A 23,953-nucleotide genomic window follows, 5' to 3' on the forward strand; every position below is an offset into this window, starting at 1 on the left:
TGTTTGAAATCTCGGTCACTTCGAAACTACGGGATACAATGTACATAGACACGGACAAAATCTAGCCAAGGACAGTCGTGGTGCCCTCTTAATCCACCTGGTCAGCGTATCACCGTGATTGCCATTTGCCATCCGCCTGTTTTATTGCCGTTTGCGACGAAAGCTATAGCAGAGAGCACACAAGAGCCGCAACTATGGTGTGCGACCACGGCAACGACACTACCACTACTCATGTGCCTTTGACAGTCGCAAAACAAAGCTGGGGCGCCGGGGTGGTTGGGGCTGGCGATACCGAAGCCGATATGGAATGCGGAAGCTTGCGGCAGGTGGAAAATATGATAATGATGATGACCCATGACTTCAGACACCACCCGTGGGCGGCATCTGGAAGCTCCTATGAATGTGCATTTTGAAGGCCGTGTGGGTCGTGGAAAGTTTGGGTGCAGCCCTTACGCAGATTTTTTTTGCGTATGTTTGCTTCAGGAAATAAGGGGTGCAGCCCATACACGCGTTTATACGGCACTTCTACCGGCGTGAACCAACGCAGTCTGCACACCATCCCGGTTCAATTGAAGCACAACCCGGTACAGCGATAGGCTGCCTACAGAAGGTTTCCAGCAAACCATTGATGGTACTTTGGCATAGGAGCGTGCATCACAAATAAACCTCTTTGCTGGTATTATCGTGCAGCTGATTGCACGACAGGTAGCCATTGTCAGAAAAAAGACGATTCCATAAACCCAAGCGGGAAAACTACAGCCGAAAAACCGTGCTTGATGGCCCATTTAGACCCCTGCCAGAAGCTACTTTCGAATGTGCCAACCAAGCCCCCTCTAGTCGAGAGTGTGTAACTGCAATCTGGGCATCTGGCAGGCAGCATGTGGCACAACATGCCATGTTATACTTTTTTTTCCCTTGAGAATGCCTCATGAGGTGTTTGCGATTGCTGCACAAGTGAAAGAGTTCCTTTTAAACGTTTTTTGCTATGAAAATACCAACCCCACGATGCCACATTTACGAGTGCGTTTTGTAATGGCAGTCTACTGTACAGTGCACAACTATAGCAACACCTACCCTTGCCGTGCAGTGTACTCGTCGTCCACTTCACCCTCCTCTTCCGAGGTCGTCAAGTCCTGCGTTAGGGTTTGTATCTTAGTGTGCATAATTCTCATGCTTTTTAAAGGCAAAACCAAATCCAACCACCCTTAAGAAATTCATTCAGCTGGTCAGCGTGGACTCTCCTTAATTTGCATGCAGCTGCGCTCGGAATGCATCCCAACAGAGGTATGACATGGGGCAGACATGACAATGACTGGAGGTCGCTGTGGTTTCATGGCTCCTGCTTTGCTTTTCTGAGCTGCACGTCATTTGGATGCTGATTGGCTTGTTGCTAATGTCTTCATTGAAAATTTTCTTTTAAAATTTTGCTGTTGTTAGTTTGACTGTGTAAGCAACCTTGATCACATAAAAGAAAATCACACCCAGAAACATCTCAGTTAAGTCGCAGCAGCTGTGGGACAAGCAGATCTGATTATGTAAATTACAGCTTCGCCACTAGGCCTTGTGCCTTTTCACCCCAAAAATAGCTTCACACTCCTAGGCATTTTTCACTGGACCTTTTTACAATCATGCTTTCTTTTCAACTGCTTATGGCTTTTGCGCACAACACTTTATGTACAATGTTCGGAAAAAGTTGCCAGGCCACATGATTTGATTTTGAGCAGTATAGTCGGGCAAATACAGCACCCCTGAAGATTTCTGTGCAGGGGCTCAAAAGCTCTGTTGGGACATTAAGTGCTTGGTGATTACTGAATGGGCCCGAAAGAACTGCTGAAGACAGTTTGCATCACAATAATTTTATGTAATAAACGCCTAGCTTTATTGCATGATGGTTGTCAGCATTTGAGACAGTGCGAACAATGCCTTCTCCCGGTCTAGCCAAGAACGCACACTGTCGGGAACGCTGAGGAAGTGCTCAAAAGTTGCTTGCACTAACTTTTTTGTAGCGTGACCAGTAGCTGCAATAGTGTTTTTCACTTAAGCATAACAAATAGCATCAAGCTACAGTCGAACCCGGTTATATCGAACCCGGATATATTGAATTTTGGTTATATCGAACTCGCGAGATATCTCCTTGAAAATCCCATGTAAAAGTATAGGAAAGCCGCGTCATATATCGAACTCAATTTCACCGGTCGTTCGATATATCGAACTCCGCACCACACACTGGAAAGTGTGCCTTCCCCAAAGACGATCACATAACCCTTGGCCGTTTGCCGCGTGACGTTTTCAAGCCACGCGCGGAAGGAATGAGAGGGGACAGAGTTCGGTGACGGCTGGTCTGGGCAGCGCCGCGCCCATTCCTCAAAGGCGCGCGCATCTGCAGTTGTCGTTTCCCGCGCGCCAACACATGACGTTTGCAAGCCATGTGTGTGGGTGTGCCCACTCTTTTGCCGAGCTATCTCTCTCCTTCAGCACGCGCAACGCATGCACCAAGCCAGCTCAGCCAGTTTTCAGACAGACGTCGGACGCTTTCTCCAGCGTGTGTTGCGAACCCTCTGCGTGCGGCGGGGCGGCGGCGGACGTGGCTATGGCGCCTGGGGATGTTAAGAAGCGGCAGCTCTGTCTTTTTTTTTTTTTTTTCATCCTTTTTTATTGTTGTGCTGTACGAGCGGCGTAGCGTAAGATGTGGCAGCTGCGGACGTTAAGAAGCGACAGGTTTTTTTTTTTTTTTTTTTTTTTTTTTTATCGTTTATCCTTGCATGTATGAATCAGCGAAAGCACACGGTCAGCTGCTGCGATCATGACGCCCACCCCAAGCGCGGCGTGATAAATCGAACCAGGCTTGTGCAATCAAGCCATCACGGGCACTCTGCCAAGTTCGCTCCCCGCGACCGCAGGAGCTATCAAAAGATAAACGCGCCCTGACTTTATCGCTGCGCAGCATCTTGGCACGCTGCCAATGAGCTGTGGACGAGACGACCGAAACGGACTGACGCACGCCATCGACATGCAAGCGAAAATGCTCGCGATTTCTGCCGCTGCGGCGACACAGAAACCTTGTTTTGAGCTGCCGCGGTGGCTCGAGCGGCGAGAGGGACGCAGTTCCCACAAGTTTGAAAATTTTCGCTCTGTCACTGCCGCTCATCGCTGAGATCGCTCAGTCGATTGCATGTGAGCGAGCTGGCCTTAACGCATTATTTTTTTTTTTTTTTTAAATTCTCGGGTGCAAAAGTGGAGGGTGGGTTCATTATGCGAGTGGGTTGATTATGCGACAAATACGGTATCGTTTTTTCGCATCGTAAGTGCCATCACAAGCCGACTTCTGTATATCGAATTATCGATATATCGAACTATTTCGCGATCCCCTTTGAGTTCGATATATCCGGGTTCGACTGTATTTGGAAGCTAAAAACAGATTTAGAAAGAGGCCTCCAAAAGCTGGTGATTTTCATTCACCTAGCATTAATCCTTATTAAGAAAAAGGTTTTGAGGAGCATGTCCTCAGCAACCATACAGTGACCAAAACATGACATGCAATTACGGTGGAAATGATGTATAGACTGAGCATTCCAGTAGCCAAAAAACGAGGATTTCTCATTTTAATCTGGCATTCAAAATCACATCAACTAAAATGCTGCCTTGAGACCCTCGCATTCTCCACGTAACCCACCATGTATATGATAAATTTTTAATTCATGGAGTGGTTTATTGTATCTTCAGCTGTCTTCAGTGCTACACTTCCTTTGCATTGCTGATGATGGGTTACTAGATGGTGCTACAGTGGACCCCTAAAACTTTTGCTGACTAATAGCACCGTAAACGATTTCAGTGTGCAAACTTGCTGTGCACTAAAAATGTCTATGTTGAGAGTGAGATTTATATACTGCAGCCACTGCACAGATAATGGCCAGGATGAAAACCATTGCAGAAGCCTAATACGGAGTCCTTAAGTGGGAATGAAAATCAGACTAACAATCAGATTTTTTTATTTCTGCATTTTTGCGGTCCCGAGACGTTTCCACGACTATCTGCAAATTTTGGTTGAAACCGCCTATTTTGCACGTTAGAGTTCCAAAGTTGCAAATCTGAACGCTTGACCCTCTAAATTGAGGTCAAATCACGCTGAGTTTTGATCGGCCACAGACTGAGAAATAGGCGCTCCACCGGCATTATCCTGGTCTCGTTCGAAAGATCGTCATTCAGGCTATTCCCATGTCACGATCGGCATCCATGAGCGAACACCCGAAGCGGAAAAAAAAAGGGGCAAATTTGCACGAAACGTGCTGCTATTGGGCTCTGAAAGCATGTGACCCAAATGACCACTTTTGGTTGGCTGCTGGAATCAACTGCTTGTGGCCTGGCGCTTTAAAGGAACTATGAAATGCCTAAAATGAAGTAAAGCAAATCGGTCGAGAGATAGGTGCTCCCTCACAAGTCAATTCATCGCAAGAAGTTTATTGTGAAAGCAATACTACTCTAGGTTTCGAGCTTCAGTGTGGCGCGGCTGCACCCACGTGACACTAGATTGAGAGTTGGGTAGCGCGACCGCATCCATGGGATGCCGTGGCATCACAGCCCACGTGACACTAGTGTGAGAGCTGGGCACGCTCATACGGCTTGGCTAAAGCGGGGCTTTATGTGTGGGCTGGCAGAAGCTGCCAACTTTGGTCTCTCGTTTCACATGGGACGGTTATGTCAGAATCAGCCTGCTAGGACCCTGGCATTCACATTACCCCTATAGACCACTAAGGCACGTTCATACGGGTTGGTTAAAGCGGGGCTTTATATGTGGGCTGAGGAAGAAGAAAAAGAGAATAAGAACGCTCGGTCACCCGCAGCTAATGCTTTCGCTCAATATTTAGTTCAGCAGCATTGAACCCTTGTAATTTTTTTCAGCTAGCTTCATTAACACTAGAGATATCGGCGATTAAAAATGACGTTCTTCCTCTCTCCCCTCAACTCAACACTCCGAGACACCAGAAAAAAACGAAGACAGCTCGGGAACTCCGCCTCGCCCATGAAGCATCATCGGGATCGGGTGACACTCGGTTGTCAGACTTCCGGCTGCCGCGCCTGTTTTCCCGAGCATCGCCCACATATTCATCGGTCTCTGCCTATCCCGTCTCGTCTGCGTTTGTATAGCTTTCAAACGGTTTCTTCAGTTTCTTGACCTCTCGAAATTGTGTGCGACAGCAGCCCGAATGACTCGGGTCGTTCGCGAGCGCATGCCTGCAGGTGGGCAGGCTGCTGTCCACACACACTGGCGACTGCCACGGAGGAGCACTTCTTCATATCCCTGTCTCATTCAGCACAAATTAGCGTGCACTCCTGCAGAGCATGACTTTCTACAAGACCCCTCTCTTCTCTCGCACTGCCAGGGTCAGTCTCCAGTGTCAGTAGCTTTGGTACCGTCTTCTGCGGTTTGACCAACGGCGGCCGGTCTCCTCGTGGAGTTGACGCTTGTGGGGATACACGTATATCCCATTGTCCTTCCTAACCAGCGACGAGCGCGGCCGAGTCACGAGACTATGTGCACTTGCCAGGAGAGGGTGGGGAAGAAGGCACTTAGCGTTTTCCTCGCTCCCCATACAATGCTGCGACACCACAGCATCACGCTGGTAACTTAGGGAAGGGTAAGGTAACATTCCAAACGCGAGGAAGAACGCATTGCTTCTCGCTGTCTGGTCCCGCGAAGCAACCGATTACTTCTCGAGAGGGATAAAACCGCGGTGCCCATAAGGGAAAAAATCTCTCTGCCACACCTGCACCCGGAGACCCTCAACGTATGACCCTGACCTTCCTTGCCGGTCGATGACTACGACGACCCGGTGAGCCACCCGAACTCATACGTTATCGGATAGAACATTATTCCACAGTGTGTGTTGTTGCCTTACCTTAGGGTTAATAAATTGTTACCTAGCGTGCCCAGATAGTTGCCTATTTCGTCCGGACCTGCCGTGGCTGCGACTTTGCACCACGGGTTGGGGACACATTTCGAGTACAAGTAAGGCCTGCGTGCAGTTGGCACAGGAGCTCGCCCACCCCGCCGGCTATGCGTAGTTGTGACCCCATATGCTATATCATCGACTCTGCACAGATGCTGGCAGACGAGCGTGCGAGTCGGACGCGTGCATACGTCTTCGTTTTTAGCCAGGAGTGCTTTCATGATGGTCACCGAGAGGTACCTCTTGTGGTGCATAAAGAATGTACTGTATACATGTATCACCGGCGAGAGGACGGACTGATGATCGCTACAAAGTTTGGATATCGAATTACAGGTTAATCGTCCGTGAATCTTAAGAACTGAGAGTAACAAAAAAAATGGTGTAGTGTTTTTTTTTTTTTTTTTGAAGTCCTTTTACACATCGTTTAGGAAATTCCAATGTGTTACGTGCACGCGTGTTTTATCTCATGTGTATGCATCGTCAGAGCTGTAATCGATGGCACAAAACATCAGCAAAGCAGCTCGACACATGCAGTTCGGCAGCGCAGGTTGTCACCGATTTCCGCAGCTACATGCAAAAAATCTCGCTCGTCGTTGCACACGTTGTGAAGTACGCATGCGGCCATTATTATTAGGCAGCATTGCTTAATGCTTCCCGCGTCGACTAGATACAACCTTCTAAAACGTTGCTTTAGCAAGCCAAACGTGTTCTCGATGGCAACACGCTGTTGCGAGTGGAACCTATTGAACCTTTTTTTCCATGCTGGAAAGCTGCTCCTGTTGTCGCGATATGGGGTCATCAGGCATGGCAACAGCGGATACGCAGAGTCCCCAAGAAGGTATCCATCGGAGCATTTGTCGGCAGCCTCTTCGAAAAATGGGCTCTCCCGAAATACCCTGGCATCGTGTGCAGAGCCCGGGAAACCGATGAAGACATCAATCAACTTGTTTCGGTCATCACATATGCCTTGAAGAATCACTGACGGGTACTTTTTCCTATTGTAATACGACTGCGGTGACTCCTCAGGTTTGTTGATTTCTATGTGGCAGCCGTCCACGCAGCCGATCGTGTTACGTGGTCCCTTGCCGCCAGCTTTCGCCAAGAAGCCAGTCTTGCTGCGCTCTTGCTGTTGCCGGTTCGGCCAAACGATCACCGATGAGCTGATGCTGTTCAAAAATTCCAGCACTCTTTCGATGCAAGCATGTACGGACGACACTGAAATATCAAACCGGTCGGCTAATGAATACATACTGCATTGTGTGCCGAGGTAACTGAGAACGGCGAGACACGTTTTTTCTGGACTAATTTGTGGACGGCCTCCAATGGGGTGCGGGAAAAACGACGACTGTCTAAAAGAACCCACAAGAGCGTCAAACATGCTCCGTGAGAGGCGGAAAAGACGTTTGAACTCGAAGTCAAAATATCGGCTCACAACGTCCTCACAGTAACGCAGCACACGGTTCCTGTCCAGCCTCACTAGCTTCATTGCAATCATCGCAACTAAGTCGTCGAACTCCTCTTCTTCGCTATCGGAGTCCACCAGCTCCATAGCTGCTTGCATGACAGTAGGCAATAAACCGCAGTTCATTTTTTTTTTTTCACAGCAAACGGGAATGTACACACACAACGAACTACCGCACCGCGCAACGACCCGACTGTCCCGACACCCAAGCGCGCCAAGGGCAGCAAAGCAGAAGGCTTGCGCGCCTTCTGCACTTTGACGTTCGTTTCCGATCGTCGCTAGTGTCGCGCTACGTCTGCACTGCTGAACTGGCGCTGCATGAACGCGGAACTTTTTCTGAACTGACGTGAACTGGTGCACGTGCAAGGCGAATCGAACGGACCTATGGACCCAGTCTACACTACCGGCCATTTTTGTTCAGCCCCGGGAGCGCCCCTGCTTCCAAGGACAGATGGATGAGGATGCGGAAGACTTGCTCGACCTGTTTGAACGCGTGTCAACGTACAATGCCTGGAATGAGGAAACGAGGCTAAGGCAAGTCTACTTTCCTCTTCAAGAATCACGCACAGGAGCATACAAGCAGCTATGCTAGAGATGCAACGAAGTGGGTGATTCCGAAATGACGTCTGCCATAGCTTTAATGCAAAACAGACAAGGCCTAGGACGACTAGGGAGCAGCGCACGACCGGAGTGAGGTCAGTACAAGCAGATGACAGGACAGAAAACCGGAAAGCGGCACTCATTTTTGATACCGCACGCTCCACACACAATAATCCTACACACAAATGACTTAATTTCTTTCTGAACTGATAAATTATTCCCAAAAAATAAAATTTGTAGTATCTAGCGCTTTTATTTTTGTAAATGCAGGGTGTGACGTTGGCATGGCGGACCAATGATAGCCCTCGAGCTGGCGACGCAATAAGCCAGAGTGATGCAGTAAGCCAGATATCGAGCGAAAGACCAGCACTGCTGGTCGCCGTGAATTGCAGAGGTGGCAATTTTTAACAATGTATTGTAAATTATCGGCTTGCTTTTGAGCCTTTGTATGTGGCATGAATGCCCAGTGACCTGTACTCACAAAACACAAGCATTATCTAACCAACCTCAGACCCCCCCTTTCTGGGACCCTTTAACCCTTTCGCTGTTACAAACGTACCGGTATGTTCTCTATCGTGCATTCAAACTGAGCGCGAAGCTGGCGAGCTTGGACAGGCTGCGCCATCTGTCAAATCTTTCTACAAGTTCGTATTTTCACCCTGCGTGGTATTGCTACGTATATACTGAAGAGTATGGAGCGACCCCACCCACCCCTGCTACCTTCTTTGCTGGGGGGTGCGGTCGCTCCGTGCGCGTTTCGCGGAGTGTACGTGCGGTTAGGGGTTCAAGGGTTGTTCTGCCATCTGCCGCAGGTTTGCAGTTTATTTTTATTTGGCTGGTGTGTGTGCTATGACGCGTCACGTACAAGGGCTCGCGCCGTTGCCTCTCCAATAGGTCGACACATGACTCATTGTTGTTGTTGTTGTTGTTGTGTTGTGTTTTATGGCGCATAAGCAACTCAGGCTATCATGCGCCAAGCACAAGGTATATTATGGTTTTGTTTTTTTTTTTTAGAAGGAATGAAGTGTTAAGATATCATAGCTTGTTCAGGAAAGATGTTTCTTCTGAGAAACTAAAAACACATGAAATGTCTACAATTGCATTCTCTCCTAGGAGAAGTGATGGATGGAATGGTATCTGTTTGGTGTAAAATTGAGTGAAATGCTTTTTCCGTAGCTTTCGAGTTTTTTACATGAAATTAAAATGTGGTTTATCGTCAGTCCATGTCCACAGTCTTCACATATGGGTTCATCTTCTTTTTTAAGAATGAAACTATGAGTAAGATGCGTGTGTCCTATTCGAAGGCGACATAATATTACCTCCATGAAGCGTTTCTGGTGACTGCATGACTTCCATTCTTCGACAACTGGTTTCACGACGTGTAGTTTGTTGTTTATTTCATTTTTCCATGAGGCTTGCCATTTTTCCCTGAGCTTTTTTTGTATGAATTTCAAAACATCTTTGCGTGGTACATTTACTTTTTCTATTTTTGCTTTTCGGGCAGCTGCTGCACATTCGTCAGCTGTCTCGTTACCTACGATTCCGACATGGCTAGGTACCCAGCAGAATTTAATTTTGTAGCCTCGTGTTTCGGCTGATGTTATACAATGTATTATTTTTCCCACTAAAGGTTCTGTTGCATTTTTAGAGTGCAATGCTGTGATTAAGCTGAGGGAGTCAGTGTAGATTATACTCTTTTCAATATTGCATTTTATTATTTTTTCCACAGCTATGGATATGGCATAACTTTCTGCAGTGAACACTGATGCACAATTGGGCAACCTAACTGATTTCTGGCGATTGTTTTCTACGACACCACTACCAACATATGAGGTAGTTTTAGAACCATCGGTATAAAATGTATTGTGGTCTTTGTATTTTTCCTCTAATGTCAGGAATTCTTGTAATATGTGTTCGTGTGGAGTTTGTTGTTTGTCAAACTGTGTTAAAGTAAGGTCGCATACACAGGGAAATTTATACCAAGGGGGTAATGGATCAGGGCATTGTGCAATGTCGGGGAGTGTATCGAGTATTTTTATTTCTTCGCACATCTGTTCAAAGCGGAGGAGGAGGGGTCTGACTGCTTGCGGTTTGTTGTTGAACAGGGTTCTGGACGGGCACTTTGTTACTATGGGGTAGCAGAGGTGTGTTGGTAGCGAACGGATCTTAAGAATGTATGAACAAGTTAGCATGGTTCTTCTGTCCTCAAGAGATGGTTCGTTGGTTTCTACATACAGACTTCGCACAGGCGACGTCCTGTATGCCCCGGTCGAAAGACGCAGACCTAGGTTGTGGACTGGGTCTAGTCGTTTTAGGTATGAGGGTCTTGCGGAACCGTAGACTATGCAACCGTAGTCCAAGCTCGAACGTACAACTGAACGATAAATCTGCAGAAGGCATGTCCTGTCGGATCCCCAGCGTTTACGTGACAGCACTTTAAGTATATTTAAAGATTGGGAGGCTTTCTTTTTAAGGATGTTTATGTGGGGGAGGAAAGTAAGCTTTCTGTCGAAAGTAATGCCTAGAAAATTATGTTCGTGTTTTACTGGGAGAGCAATGTCATTGAGGTAAACTGTAGGGTCCACTTGCAAACCTCGTCTAAGTGAGAATAAAACGGCTATTGATTTCTGTGCAGAGAACCTGAAACCATTTCTATCTGCCCATTTCGCTAGTTTATTCACTGTTAATTGAATTTGTCTCTCACACGTTGATATATTAGAGGATGTACATGCTATTTGTAGGTCATCGACATAGACTGAATGCATGATGGTCGTTGGGATTATTTTTACTATGGAGTTCATTTTTACTATAAACAGCGTGGTACTCAAGATGCACCCCTGAGGGACACCATTCTCCTGAGTGAAACGTTTTGACAGAGTAGCACCGAGACGAACTTGGAAAGAACGGTCGGACAAAAACTCTTTCAAGCATTTTAACATTCTGCCGTGGATGCCAAGGTCTCCCAGGTCACGTAGGATTCCATACCTCCACGTCGTGTCATAAGCTTTTTCTAAATCAAAAAATACGGCAAGGCAGTGTTGTCTGCATATAAATGCTTCTCGTACCGTATTTTCCAAGCGCACAAGATGATCAGTTGTCGAACATCCTTTTCTAAATCCACATTGGCGGGTGTCGAGAAGTTTGCGAGATTCAAGTGTAAACATGAGCCTGATATTTAGAACACTTTCAAACGATTTAGCGATACAACTCGTTAGTGCTATGGGCCTATAACTGCTTGGGGATGTTGGTGGCTTTCCATGTTTCAGTAACGGAACAATAATGGCTTTCTTCCAGGCCTGCGGTATTTCTCCTGACATCCATACCTTGTTAAAAAATTTTAAGAGTGCTTCAACTGAGGATTCAGAAAGATGGGCTAGCATTTGATAGTGTATTTCATCTGGGCCTGGTGCTGTACGTTTGCCGGAAGAGAGAACTGTGTTTATTTCTTGTAGTGTAAGGGGACTGTTGTATGATTCGTGCACGCTGCCAGTAGTAGGTAATTTCTGTCTTTCTGCTTGGCTTTTATACTTTAAAAATGATTCTGAATAATGTGATGAGCTAGATACCATGAAAAAATGTTCACCTAAAATGTCCGCTTGCTCTTGAATGCTTGTCTGGGTATTTGGGTCTGTAAGGAGAGGAACTGTAAACGGGGAGAGTACTTGCCATTTAATTTATTTACTTGTGCCCACATATCCTTGGATGTTATATGACTGTTTATAGAAGAGATGTAATGCTGCCATGAAGCTTTTTCAGCAGTACGACGTACATAGCGCGCTTTAGCTCTAGCCTTTTTGAAAATTAGGAGATTTGTGTGGGGTACCTGCGAAATATACTCCACGCCTTATTTTTTTTTTTTTTTTTGCCGCCCTGCAGTCTTTTGTCCACCACATTTTAGAGTTCTGTCTCACAACTCCAGATGATTGAGGGATGGCTTGGCGTGCGGCGGCTAAAATACAAGAGGTAAATCTTTCATTTAACTCGTCGACATTAAAATCTTCGGCAAATAGTTTTCCTAAGTCTGCTTTCTCTTTAAAAAGCTTCCAGTCTGCTAAATGCAGCTTCCAAAATCTTGGTTTGGTTTGAATTATAGATGGTGATGATGTTAGACTGATTGTTGTAGGTAGGTGATCACTTCCATGCGGATTATCTAAGACATCCCATTTAAAATCGCTAAAAACCGATGATGAGCAGAAAGATAAATCAATAAAACTCATTTTACCGGAGCTCGGGGAGCAGTAAGTGGGTTTTCCGGTGTTAAGTAAGCAGATATTATTGCACAGAATAAAGTCTTCTAAAATTTGGCCCCTCGTGTCAGTTTTTTCACTGCCCCAGAAAGATGAGTGGGCGTTAAAATCGCCAACTACTACGCATGGATCTGGCAGTTGGCTGAAAAGGTCTTCGATATCATGGAGTGTTATTTTTAAGTGTGGCTCTATATAAATACTGCAAATTGTGATTGTTTTATACGTGATAAGTGTGGCAGCTACTGCTTCTAGCCGAGTTTTGAGCCTATGTTCACGAGCTGCAATATTGTTTTTAACTATGATGGCAACACCACCCAAGAGCCTGCATGCCTGCTCTCGATCACGGCGGAAGACTGTATTTTTTAAGAATATTCACATGTAGAGGACTCAGGTTTGTTTCCTGCAGACATAAGGCCACAGGTGAATATGTTGCTAAAATGTCTTTTATGTCGCTTAAGTTATTAAGCAGTCCCCTGCAATTCCAGTTTATTACAAAAGCCATCTTAAGCTATATGAGTAAAATAGAGACTACGTTGTTTTTGGCCCCGTGATTCGGGGCTTGTCCTTTTTTGCACGCTCTAAGGAGTCCCGCCGTCTTTCACATGACGGCACAGGACTACCCTGTGTTGTCGTGTCCATCGCGTCCTCAGACACGCTGGATGACCGCGGACAACACACCGGAACGCTTGAAGTAGGCCTCCCCGTGTGAGAAGAGGCCTTGGGCCCCGCAGACCTGGAAGGTCGCGAAGCCTGCTTTGGGGGTGGTGGAGCAGCGCCAGCTGCAGCCACCGTGGGCGCGGATGGCTCCACACCAGGGTCACTACCCGTGACCTGGGCGGGTGCCAAAGCACGCTGTGACGCTGCGCCCTGTTGCGTCACAACGGAGTAAGTTGGGCTTTGGACCAATGAAAGCCGCTTTCTCGCCTCTCCGAATGTAATGTTCTCAGTGACTTTTAAGGTTACAATTTCTTTTTCTTTCTTCCATGTTGGGCAGGATCTTGAGTATGCTGGGTGGTTGCCCTCACAGTTTACGCAAAGGTTTGGTTCAGTTTGGCAGTTGTCAGTGGCATGTTCATTTGAGGCACATTTTGCTCAGGTGAGTCGGCCTCGGCAGCTCTGGGAGCTGTGGCCATATCTCTGGCAGTTATAACAGCGACGTGGGTTAGGTATGTACAGTCTGAGTTGCAGCTTTGTGTATCCTACTTCAACGGAGTCTGGAAGGGTGCTCAGCGCAAATGTCAAGACGATGTGCTTAGTTTGGATCTCTTTGTTGTCTCGCCTGATCTTGATTCGATAAACATTGATGACATTTTGGTCCTTGAGTCCTTCGAGCAATTCTTCTTCGGTCAGAAACTTGAGGTCATTATCTGAAATGACCCCACGAACTGTATTGAGTGAGCGGTGTGGTGAGAATTGTGACAGGGACGTCACCGAATGATGTAACAGCTGCTAGCTTTTCGCACTGGTGGTTGTACAGCACTTCTAAGAGGAGGTCACCATTTGGTAGCTTTTTGACTTTGTAGCCTGGACCTATGTGTCTGTGAGAGTCTTTGTCACAAGGAACGGTGAGACTTGACGGGCAGTTTTTTCTGCTTGTTCAGAGTGAATGACATGAAAGCGGGGGAAGCTGTTTACATTTTTAGTGAAAAACTTGTTCGTCACATCGGTGCGCCCTCTCTTGGCGGGAGGGCGATCAGTTGCGGAAAGGGAAGAAGCCATAAAATTTATTTTATTGTTCGGTTATGGTACCAGCCACCCACCATGGAGTCCAACAAGGGGACGGGACAGGTGCCTAAAAAAAGCCCTGCCCACGCCAGCTGTATACCTTAACTATAACCTAATATGGCTCAACTCAGGGTAGTCAGCCACACAAGGTTAACCCTCGCTGCCGGGAAGTAAGGAAAAAACCAAGAAGAGAGTAGAGGACAGGAGAGTTGTAGGATAGATGACAGGAAAGTGAAAGATGGAGGGGAGGACAGGAAAAGGCGACTGCCGATTTCCCCCGGGTGGGTCAGCCTGGAGGTGCAGTCTATGGGAAGCGTGGGCCAAAGTGGTGTGTTGCCTCCGCCGAGGGGCCTCAACGGTCCGAACACTCGGCATCGGCTCAACCACCAGGATCCCCTTTTCCCCAGACACGGCGATGCCACGCACGGCTAAGCGTGGGTGCTGGGGTCCGTGGTGTCGCACAGAACACGCAAACACCTGCTTTAACAGGTGCCCCCTGCGGGGCGACACATGACTCGATCGCTGCTTTCGCTCACTCTTGCCGCGCCCTTGCTTGCGGCTAGCAGCAGAAAAAGAGGTTGTTTTAGCCTCTTTCCATCTCCCTCTGTAATCTTGATTTCACAACGTGCCATTTATCTCCGTTGTGCGGGCCAACGAAAGTGGCGAAAGTAACAATCATAATCAAAAATAAATCACTATGCTCGTTCCCTGAAACCAAGCCGACACTGGGAGTGCGTCACGGCCAGCAACGCCCGACAGCGAAAGGGCTAAGGTCGCGTAGTTATGCCTAGCTGGTTTAGTGACATTCCGTAGTCACGGAAATTCCGTAGTCACGACCACGGCGTAAAACGCAAAAAATTTACGTTCGAGCATCACACTGGCCTAGAAACTAAAGAAAGGTAGGGATAAGAGGCGCGCCGGTAACGCGGCAAGGTAACATCCTGCTATCAGTAATCAGCGACGAAGTGATGACACTCCGCGACGGACCGATAAGGGCGCCGACTAGAGGGTGGTGCTTGGCAGGACAGATAGGAGGGTGAACGCTTTCGAGGAGATTCCTGCTGCGTACGAGCCTCGTAAGCATGACGATGCAGATGAAAAAGTGATACCTAAGCAGTTCTCATGGGTGAGACAGATCGAGCACTCTGAAAAGTTAGTGGCGCGGCGTCAGCGGAGATTGCGAAGCGGTGTGGAGAATCACAAACCTTGTCGAAATAAATTTCCTTTTGAGAAACAGAGCATTCACATAAAAACCCAGTTGTAATTCATTTAATCAAGTTGCTTTTAGCCTTGGTAATTCAAAAATACACCAAAAGCATTTTTCGCCGATTTTTCAAAATTGAATTTTGGACACAGTCACCACTCTGTAGGAACGATATCTCAGCTTCTATAGTAGCTATCGCTACAATTCCTTTTCTTTTTTTGCCAAAAATTATCAAAATAAATAATTTGTGCCAGTCACCAAAATGACCTTTTTCTTTGGCAAGTTTGACATCCTAAAATGCTCATTTATGCTTTATTGCTATCCTTTGTGAGTCTAGATTATTAAAGGATCAAAATCTTCTCCTCAAGATCCGATGGTTACTAACCACGCTTCCTCCAAACAAAAGATCAGTTTTCTTTAAGGGGGGACACGGGTCGAGATATTTTGTTATTTTTTGGCGAATTTTAATAAAAATTCACAGCGTTACTGAATTTTTTCATGCTGATTTCAAACATGCAATCTTTTTTCCTGTAGCCTAATTAGTTTGCAAGATAATTAATAATCAACTTCTGTTGTTTAAGGCCTAAATTCTGAAATAATGGGTTGAAAACTTAAAATTAAGGCATTGTTAGATAGCCAGAAGAGTAAAGAATGAAATGTTGGGAGCTATTTTCCAATATGAAATTAGCACTCATTTTGCAGCCTTAATATTTTCAGTGTACAAAGCGTATGTACCAAGTGGGAGTAAACTTATCAAAATAATTAATTTTAACTTTCAAAAACAAAAAAATCTGCTTCCAAAATTTCACACAGCATGCATTAGGCTTCCCATTGCAAAAAAAATTTCAGCTAGCTCTATGTGCTTGGGGTGCCAAGATATTGAGGCCACTGCAAGTAGCCTATAATGCATGACTTGAGAAAGAGCAAAAAACAAACGGGGGATTATTTAACGGACATTTACTGGTGAAATGCACACATTTACAATTTAAAATGGCTAGAAACCTTCAGGGATGTAGTCTCTCTGCTTTCCGACGTGCAAGCGTCACCTCTTTCATTTTTATTTGCAGTTGCAGCACGTTTAGTTGTCACTTTTTCGGTTGCGCGAGTCACATACAGGAAGCAACTTTTTATTTATTTTTTTTCACTTATGTCGTTTTGCCACGTTCTCACATCAAGACCGCAGTGAGGAACATTCATTGTGAAAAAAAAAAAAAAAAAAAAGTCATTTAAAGCTGTTTGCTGCTTTCCAGTGTTCTGCATTGCACAGGAAGCAAGCACATTCACTAAGGACTATGAATGCGACCCGATCGGCGCTAGAGTCAGTGGAAAAATTTTAGAGTACCGCATTCGTTTTCCCCGCGCCACCGCTCGCCTACTGGCTGATCCGCATCACATGACTTCGCGTCGCCATATCCCTTCCAAGCGCGTGCGCGGAATACGTGTCTTGCGCGGGAGTTCCTCTTCTTCCGATCGTTTCGCGCAGTGTACATGTGAGAAATTCTGCTCTGCCCCTGGTATGGCACCAGGCCCGAGTCTAGAAATGCGTGTTCTCTGTGCCTGAACGAAAAGAGTGATCTGTACTGTACCAGTGGTAGGTGTGACATCACAGAACCTACCAGGAAAAATTCGCGTCATCAAGGAACACCTTGTGCGAAATACGCTGGTTCATTGGTTTGAAATTTTATTCGTTTAGCCGCGAAAGAAGCGTACGAAGTATTCAACGTGAACATGGTTCGCCTAATGGCAACATTGTTTCTTTTCCATCGCCGTGTGCGCTCGTGCGCAGCAATATGCAGCGTCCATTTTACTTGCGGAAGTTTGCAAAAGCTAGCCTCAAATTAAGTTAATTATCCAGCCAGCTGGCATCAGATACATTTATATTCAGTTCTGCGAAATCACACACACTCTGCATGTTTGTGTGTGAATCGATGACCGCCCGCAGCTCTTCCTTTTTTATTTGTATTGTTAATGTAAAAGTACATAAAGCTCTATGCACAGATTTATTAGCTATTTATTTTTAGTTGTTCGTGAAAGAAACCCAGGTGTTGGAAATTTCCGGAGCTCTCCACTACTGTCCCCCGCATCGGGATGTTAAACACCATAAACTAAACCAATCAACCACAGTTGTGTGTTCGCAGCTGGAAACTGTTGGCAAATGTGTGTCAACCAGAGATGCCATCAATGTGCGATGTCATTTTATTTTTTGACGGCAGTTAATGAGCGACGTTCTAGCAAATTGGCGGCACGAGGTGTATGCCGATGAAACAACATAAAGAGACACCATCACACAAAGAAAAGTACAATATTCACAACCACGCGGTGATAGTAATAATATATTAGGCCATGTTTTTTTTTTTCGGGGTGAAAATGGGTGCTACAGCCGACCAGCGCGCTACTTTTCCTTCACTTAATGACGGCGCCGCAAAAGAATTAAGTTCACGCAAAACAATATGCGTCAACAAAGCCTGCTTGGCATCCTTGGAGCAGCGACGGCGATACTAAATTGTATGTTAGTCTGTTGTCTCGGAGCGCCTGCTGCTTCACTTTGTGTTGCTTATACAAAGCGATTCATCGTGTCAGAGCGCATTTAACTCTGCACCTCGCCCTCCGTGTCTTTACCGCGTCTGGCACAGCAGCGCCAGCGGACGGCATTCTTAAAATGTACGCACATGTTCCTGCAATCTTTGCAGACATGCTATTTCGCACTTCGTATAATGTTGTAACACATGTAACAACGCTGCACTGCGCGTACAATTCACGAGCTGATCCAAATAGCCGGTGATTTACAAAAGCAGGCGCCCTGAAGTGTTCGCCGGTTCACCCACACACTTCATCTTTTCCCATCGATTGCAGACTAAAGTAGTAAAGTTAGTGACCACATAATCACTGGCGGTACCGTTCTGAATAAACATACCAAAACCTTCCAGTTTTGCTACCTTCAAAACATGTGAGAAGACTACGAATGCGGTCACTCGCCGTTCAGACGGTAGCTGGGTCCGGCGGTCTGGAAGGAAAATGGCGCCCGCGGGCACCTTTGTGGTACTCTGAATATTTTCCAGTGTCTCTAATCGGCACGAACGTGCAGCGACCTCTATGAAGATGACGTGTCCCCGCATTTTACGCACTGGAGATAAGTTTGACAGCAATTTCTTATTCACGCTCAACTTTTTCAACGCGAATATCACCGCCGTATGTTCTACACTTCACGAGTCTCGGCAAACTTTACATCTGACGATTGTGAATTCTGCCTCGCCAAGCAAACTACCCGCCGCGCTGCCGTCATCATCACAAAAACAATCCGACTACCGCTTCGTTGCTGGAGTTGCAGCGAGTTTAAGCTTTTTCAGTTTTGAGTTTGTCTTTCCGCCCATCTGCGGCCTGCGATATCACTGTGTTGTGGTGGGTGCAACTGCTAGCAGTAGCAGTCTCCCGTGCTAGGGAACACGCTAGGCCTACTTCAGGCTGGCACGCTCAATTGTTCGGTGCACAACTTTCGTCGGCCTGAGCATACACAGCTGGGGCAGGGCATCACTTGAGATGATTAATCAATTTTTTTCTCTTTTTTCCCACCAAATTCTTGCCGTGAATGCCCAAAGTGGTTTGGAACCAAACATGACCGGTGTCGCATCTCCGCCATGTCCCTGCAGCTCGGGTAGCTGGGGCGCGCCGAGCAGAAACCGCCAGCCAACTCCAGTAATGGGGTGACGCCCTGCTGTCACGTGCACCGTGGCGAAACCTCTCCTCACTGCCACTTGTGTCCTAGCGCCAGAGCCGACTTTACTCACGTCTTCCTGAACTGCCCGAACAAACCCAAGCCCCCATGGCAAGGGCCAAGACATCAGGAGCAATGGGAGGCTGCTCTGCGCAGCTTGCTGCCGGAGGTACAGCTTCTGACAGTAAGCTGGGCCCGAGGGGTCGCCGAAGCTCAAAAGTGCCCGGCCATCTAGAGCGGCTTGAGGGCCCATCGTCGTCCTGCTCGCTCACTTCCCTTTACCCCCCCTCACTTGGTTCTTTTTTGAATCATTAAAGTTGCTACCTACCTACCAACCCCGAAAGCCAATAGGACTGCGAATGCCCATTTTCTTTTTTGCTATCTTTTATGTGACCAATGGGTGAATGGAAAAAGCAGAGGTGGCAATTTGGAAAGGCGGCTCTTTCGAATGAGACTAAGATGGCTCCGATGCCTCGCATGCGGAAAATGGTTGTTTCGGGGGCTGTATTTGGCCCAAATCGGGTGATACTGATTATATAAATTGGCACTGTGACTAAAATACTGATCCTAGAGATGAAAAACTTAGCAGATAGGTAGATAAAGAGCTACTGATTTCGAAAATCACATTTTCTAAAAAGCGATTTTTTTTGCAAAGACAGTTCTCGCGAAAACAGTTTGCAGTTTTGGAATGAGCACGAGAAAATTCACAAGCGATGCAAATCTGGTGCAAATCCGCCCATAAATAAATAAATTAAATATACTGTGAACATGTGTGCTCCTCATAGTCTCAGATTTTGATGGTGTTGCAGTTTTGGAAGATCAATATTTCTGGTCCTGCTCTTGCTACAGTTGATTTCTTTTGCTAGATCTCGTGTATCTTCGGACAGCAAGGTAAATGTAATAACCATGCGGGAAAATTTACAGAAAAGGTTGTCTCGGCACTGAAATAGAACTTTCCTTTGAGGGTTTTATTATGGTTTAACTTTGGCACAAATTGGCGTAGAACATTAATTTTTGCTTTAATTTACTTTCCAACCATTTCTCATCATATTGATATGTCAGTCTTTGTCATAATTTAAATCTGCATGTTCTGACATGCTTTTCCTTGTTTTCTCTGCAATTTTGAGGGTACTGCAGTTTTGGAGGAGCAATATCTCTTGAACTATTTGTGCTTTTGCTTTCATTTTTTCTTTGTTGCAAAGATACTTCCTTGAAGAGTGCAATAAGATTCAAATATATGCAATTATGATGAGGCAACATTTCCAAAACTAATTATTTACAATGGGTGTCAACTCGAGCTTTTCCACAGAAAAGCATAATTTCAAAGTTCAAATTAATCTAGCACCTCAATTCTTGGTTAGTTGCACTCTGTAGTAATACAGAAAGTTGAGCTAGTTGGTACATGAGTGCATGATTGTTCTCCGTCGCAGCGCTCGTAATTTGCACTCTGTAATATTTCTAGATCATTTTGGCAGGCACGTTTTCATCATGCCCTAGTGTGTTTAGTAATTCGCTCACCCCCGAATGAAGCACTTAATTAGGCAAAATTTTGAAAGCTATGCACTCTGCAAAAAACAGCATGCCAAAATACATGTGATGTAAGTTTAATCTAAATCAGTCCATAAACAAAACAAAAAATGTCCGGGTGTCCCTTCGTGGTCTTTCCTTTGCCTGTTAGCTGTTTGTGCAACAGACACCATAAAGGAAGTACTTGCTGACACTTTGTGCACATCTCTGTTATGATGCTTCTCTCCATTCAACTATACTTCTGCGGCCAGACAGATAAGTGCACTTGAGACTCCTGACCACTAAGAACAACAGGCAAGCGTGCTCAAGCATGGCCAACAACACCGGTAGGCATGGCCTTAAGAGAACACACCTGGCTTCCATGGGTGTGGCTGGGTGACTCATCACTGTCAGTCATGGCTCGCTTGTGGCGGCTAGGGGGGCGCTCACTAGGTGTGTCAGCCGTCTGCTGCACAGGGGCCCCCCCCCGATTGCTGTTGAGGTCCAAGGCATTTTGGGCCAAGCTGAGCAGCTCATCTGTCTGCGTCTCGCTGTCTACCATACGGCAGCTGCTGCCAGAGCCACTGCGGCGGTGCATAGCCCTCCTGGAACGGGCCTTGGTGGAAGGAGACTCCACGGGCTCTGGGCTGACATCACACAATGCGATCACCGATCAAATTGTCATTAAAAATCGGCAGTGAAATATCACTTTAAGGACTACTGTATTTTCATGATACTAAGTAGCCCCTCCTAACTTGATGAAAAAAATCTAATCTAAGCATCCTGTTTTTGTGAACAGAAAAGCAGGCAGAAGAACAAGCACACTTGTGGTGTTGCTGCGCTCTGACACTATACGACAGTTGGCAGCACAGAACGGCAAAAAGTCGGCCGACCCCGGTAACTCCATCAGAGTCACCTGGAATTGGCAGGTTGCGCAGGCATTGTTTTGTTAGGTGCCAGCTGTTTGACAGCGGAATGAGTTTAAACTGCCACAGCTTCAGGTTGGAGCAAACTGTAATTGCATTTGCTGAAGATGTTTGCCAAATAAAATGTTCTTTCGAAAGATTGGGTGCTTAGATTAAAAAAATCCCATTTTCCGCAAGGGGTGCTTATCGCTGCAACCAGTGGGAGGGTGGGACACTCGCGTTGATGGCAAAAACTGAAGTGCCAATCAATCGTTGCAGTAGTTAGAAAGCCCATTCTCCACAAAATCCATCATCGGAATCTAAGCAAAAATTCACGAGCATAACTGTGGCAGATGGTAGTTGGCAGGTGGGCACTAAGTAAGTCTAACGTCACGAGCTTTGTGGGATACAAATTGACTTGGGGACCCTTGGATGAGGGCTGCTCAAATACTATGGTGGCTAGAAGGGGGCAGTGTGACGGGCGACGTATCCGCGCCTTGTGAGAGGGAGGCGCGATCCGCGATGAAATTTCCCGGCGCCGCAAGGGGCGCTGCAGCGCTCTGGTGTGCATGGGGAACCAGCCGCTGCCGCGCGATTGAGCGCAGCAGCGCGGGTGCGGGCGAGGTCTGGGACGCGTGGACAGCGCTTTTTTGCGCGTGGACCGCGAACAATTCGAAGCTGGTAGTCGCACATGTACCACAGTGATCCTTTTGAGGTGCGAAGTGGGTGATTTTGTGCTGATCCTGTGTTATACAGTAGATAACGCTGTGCGCACTCGTGGCGCAAAAGCGCGAACATGTTTTGTACCCGGGCGCAGTAGCGGGTACAAAGCGTGCAAAGACGAAACGCCCTTTTCAGACCACCTAAATATGTAGCTTAACGTGAACTGGGGTGCGAAATATCAAACGTGCTGACAAGGAGCTGACGACTAATTGTGTCTCGCTTGCGAACGCATGGCATGCAGGACAACTTTTTCGGTATAGAATACCCGAGACAAATCTTCACCCAAGACCTGCGAAGTTGCTCGTAACTATCATCTGCCCTAGTTTCTATAACCTTGCCCATCCACAGAAACAGAAGAATATTCAAGCCAAACTTAAATATTACGCTATGCCTTTTCTGATTAACAGCTGAAAATAATATTTTAATACGCTGGACATGTTTATATTTCAGGACATATGCTGGGAGCATTAATGTGATGCTGGCTCTCTTATTCAGCTGTGCCTCAGTTCAGGCCACAATAATGTGGGTGAAACAAGGGATAGCCAGCTTATCTTTTACATGGCAGGATATATGTGACACAGAATTTTAGCAGCACAATTTCTTGCCATAATTGTGATTCTGGCCTCAAAGTCACCCGAGCAGCAGCTGAATGCAATTAGGATCGCTGTGCACGCAACAATTTGGTAGGTGAGGCTTATTTTACAGCCAGGGACAAAAGTTTGAGGGATGCTGGCTCGTGGAATTCTTTGTGTGTGTGCGTGTGCGTGCGTGTGTGTGTGTGTGTGTGTGTGTGGTCGGGCAATTATAAAGAAAGAAATTTGTGGAGTCACGAGGGGACATGCACACTCCATTCAGAGAAAAAAAAAATATCACAAGACAAGCTTGCGAGGCAACGAAAAAATAAATTTTTCCCACAAATCCGGCTGCCCCCAAACGTTTGTTCCTGGCTGTAGCATATAGAACTATGCTGGCCGGCGTTAGTAGGGGACGCATTCACATTTTTTGTTAAAAAAAGAAAACGTTTTATGCTTTCAGTGTGCATAATTTCGCGCAGTTTCTCAACAGTCTAACAAACTCCACCAAGTGGGATGCGCGATGTTCATCATAAAGAGGTTACTGCAAAATGTTTCCAGCTTGTGGTGCTAACTATGGATTCATTTTTTTTTTTTTTTACTCGTTGAATAAAGGACACGGCTCTTCAAAATGACCGCCAGAAACATTCGAAGTTATAAACAAAGTGAATTCAAAGCAGAGCCATTCGTTGTTCGGTCGCTCTAACGTCTGCATTTGTATATTGTATTAATAAAATAAACATCATTTATGCTCTTAATTGTGGACATTTTGTGCAAATGATTTCTTTACCTTAATTGTAATGAAGTGTTTCCTTTGGTATTGTGGATTTGTCCAGCAAAAGCAGTGATGGAAAATATTTAGTGCATGATATGAGATGCGCCAGATCATCCATAAGTGCACCTATTGTTTATGAGCTACAACTTCCAAGTAACGTGATTCCATAAACGTCATGTTGCTTGCGCATGCAGCCCGACGAACAGACAGCGCTCTGTTCGTCGTCCTGTCTGTTTTACGTTTGTCTACTTCTTAGCGTGTCGTAGCGCGCTGAGAACTAATTTGCTAGTACGTCCTTCTTTTTTTTTTTCTGTGGCCACTCATTATATTTGCCGCGGCTGCATCCGAACTCCAAGCTCCCAGTCAGAGTTCCGAATTGTCCGTGTTCGTTGTCCATGTTCACTTGTGCTATCAAGCTTTTAGTGAAAACTAAACGCGTACAGAGTTAATATTCTGATATGCGTTCTATTAAAGCTTGCTTTTCCTAAATTACGTCGCTAAACTCCATTTGCGCGCACTGATGGAGAAAACAATGCATCTTTTCATCTCCGATCTGCAAACATTTCGTCATGTT

General features: G+C 46.2%; 1 protein-coding gene across 4 annotated transcripts in view; it reads right to left on the reverse strand.

The window, feature by feature from the left end:
- The window catches only part of LOC146206862 (mitogen-activated protein kinase kinase kinase 13-like), a 135,250-nt gene that overhangs the window by 18,944 nt on the left and 92,353 nt on the right, over positions 1-23,953 (reverse strand). For 3 of the 4 annotated variants that reach the window (XM_084591639.1, XM_084591638.1, XM_084591637.1), the window contains 2 exons: positions 20,778-21,051; positions 1,075-1,133 (listed from right to left, as the gene is read on the reverse strand). In XM_084591639.1, coding sequence (XP_084447765.1) covers positions 1,075-1,133; positions 20,778-21,051 — 333 coding nt within the window. The remainder of the gene's footprint in view (positions 1-1,074; positions 1,134-20,777; positions 21,052-23,953) is intronic. The other variant, XR_014704551.1, reaches the window with a different exon arrangement.

This window comes from Amblyomma maculatum, chromosome 1, assembly GCF_055883805.1.
Source record: "Amblyomma maculatum isolate TAMU_Amacu chromosome 1, ASM5588380v1, whole genome shotgun sequence".
NCBI classification, from domain to species: Eukaryota; Metazoa; Arthropoda; class Arachnida; order Ixodida; family Ixodidae; genus Amblyomma; species Amblyomma maculatum.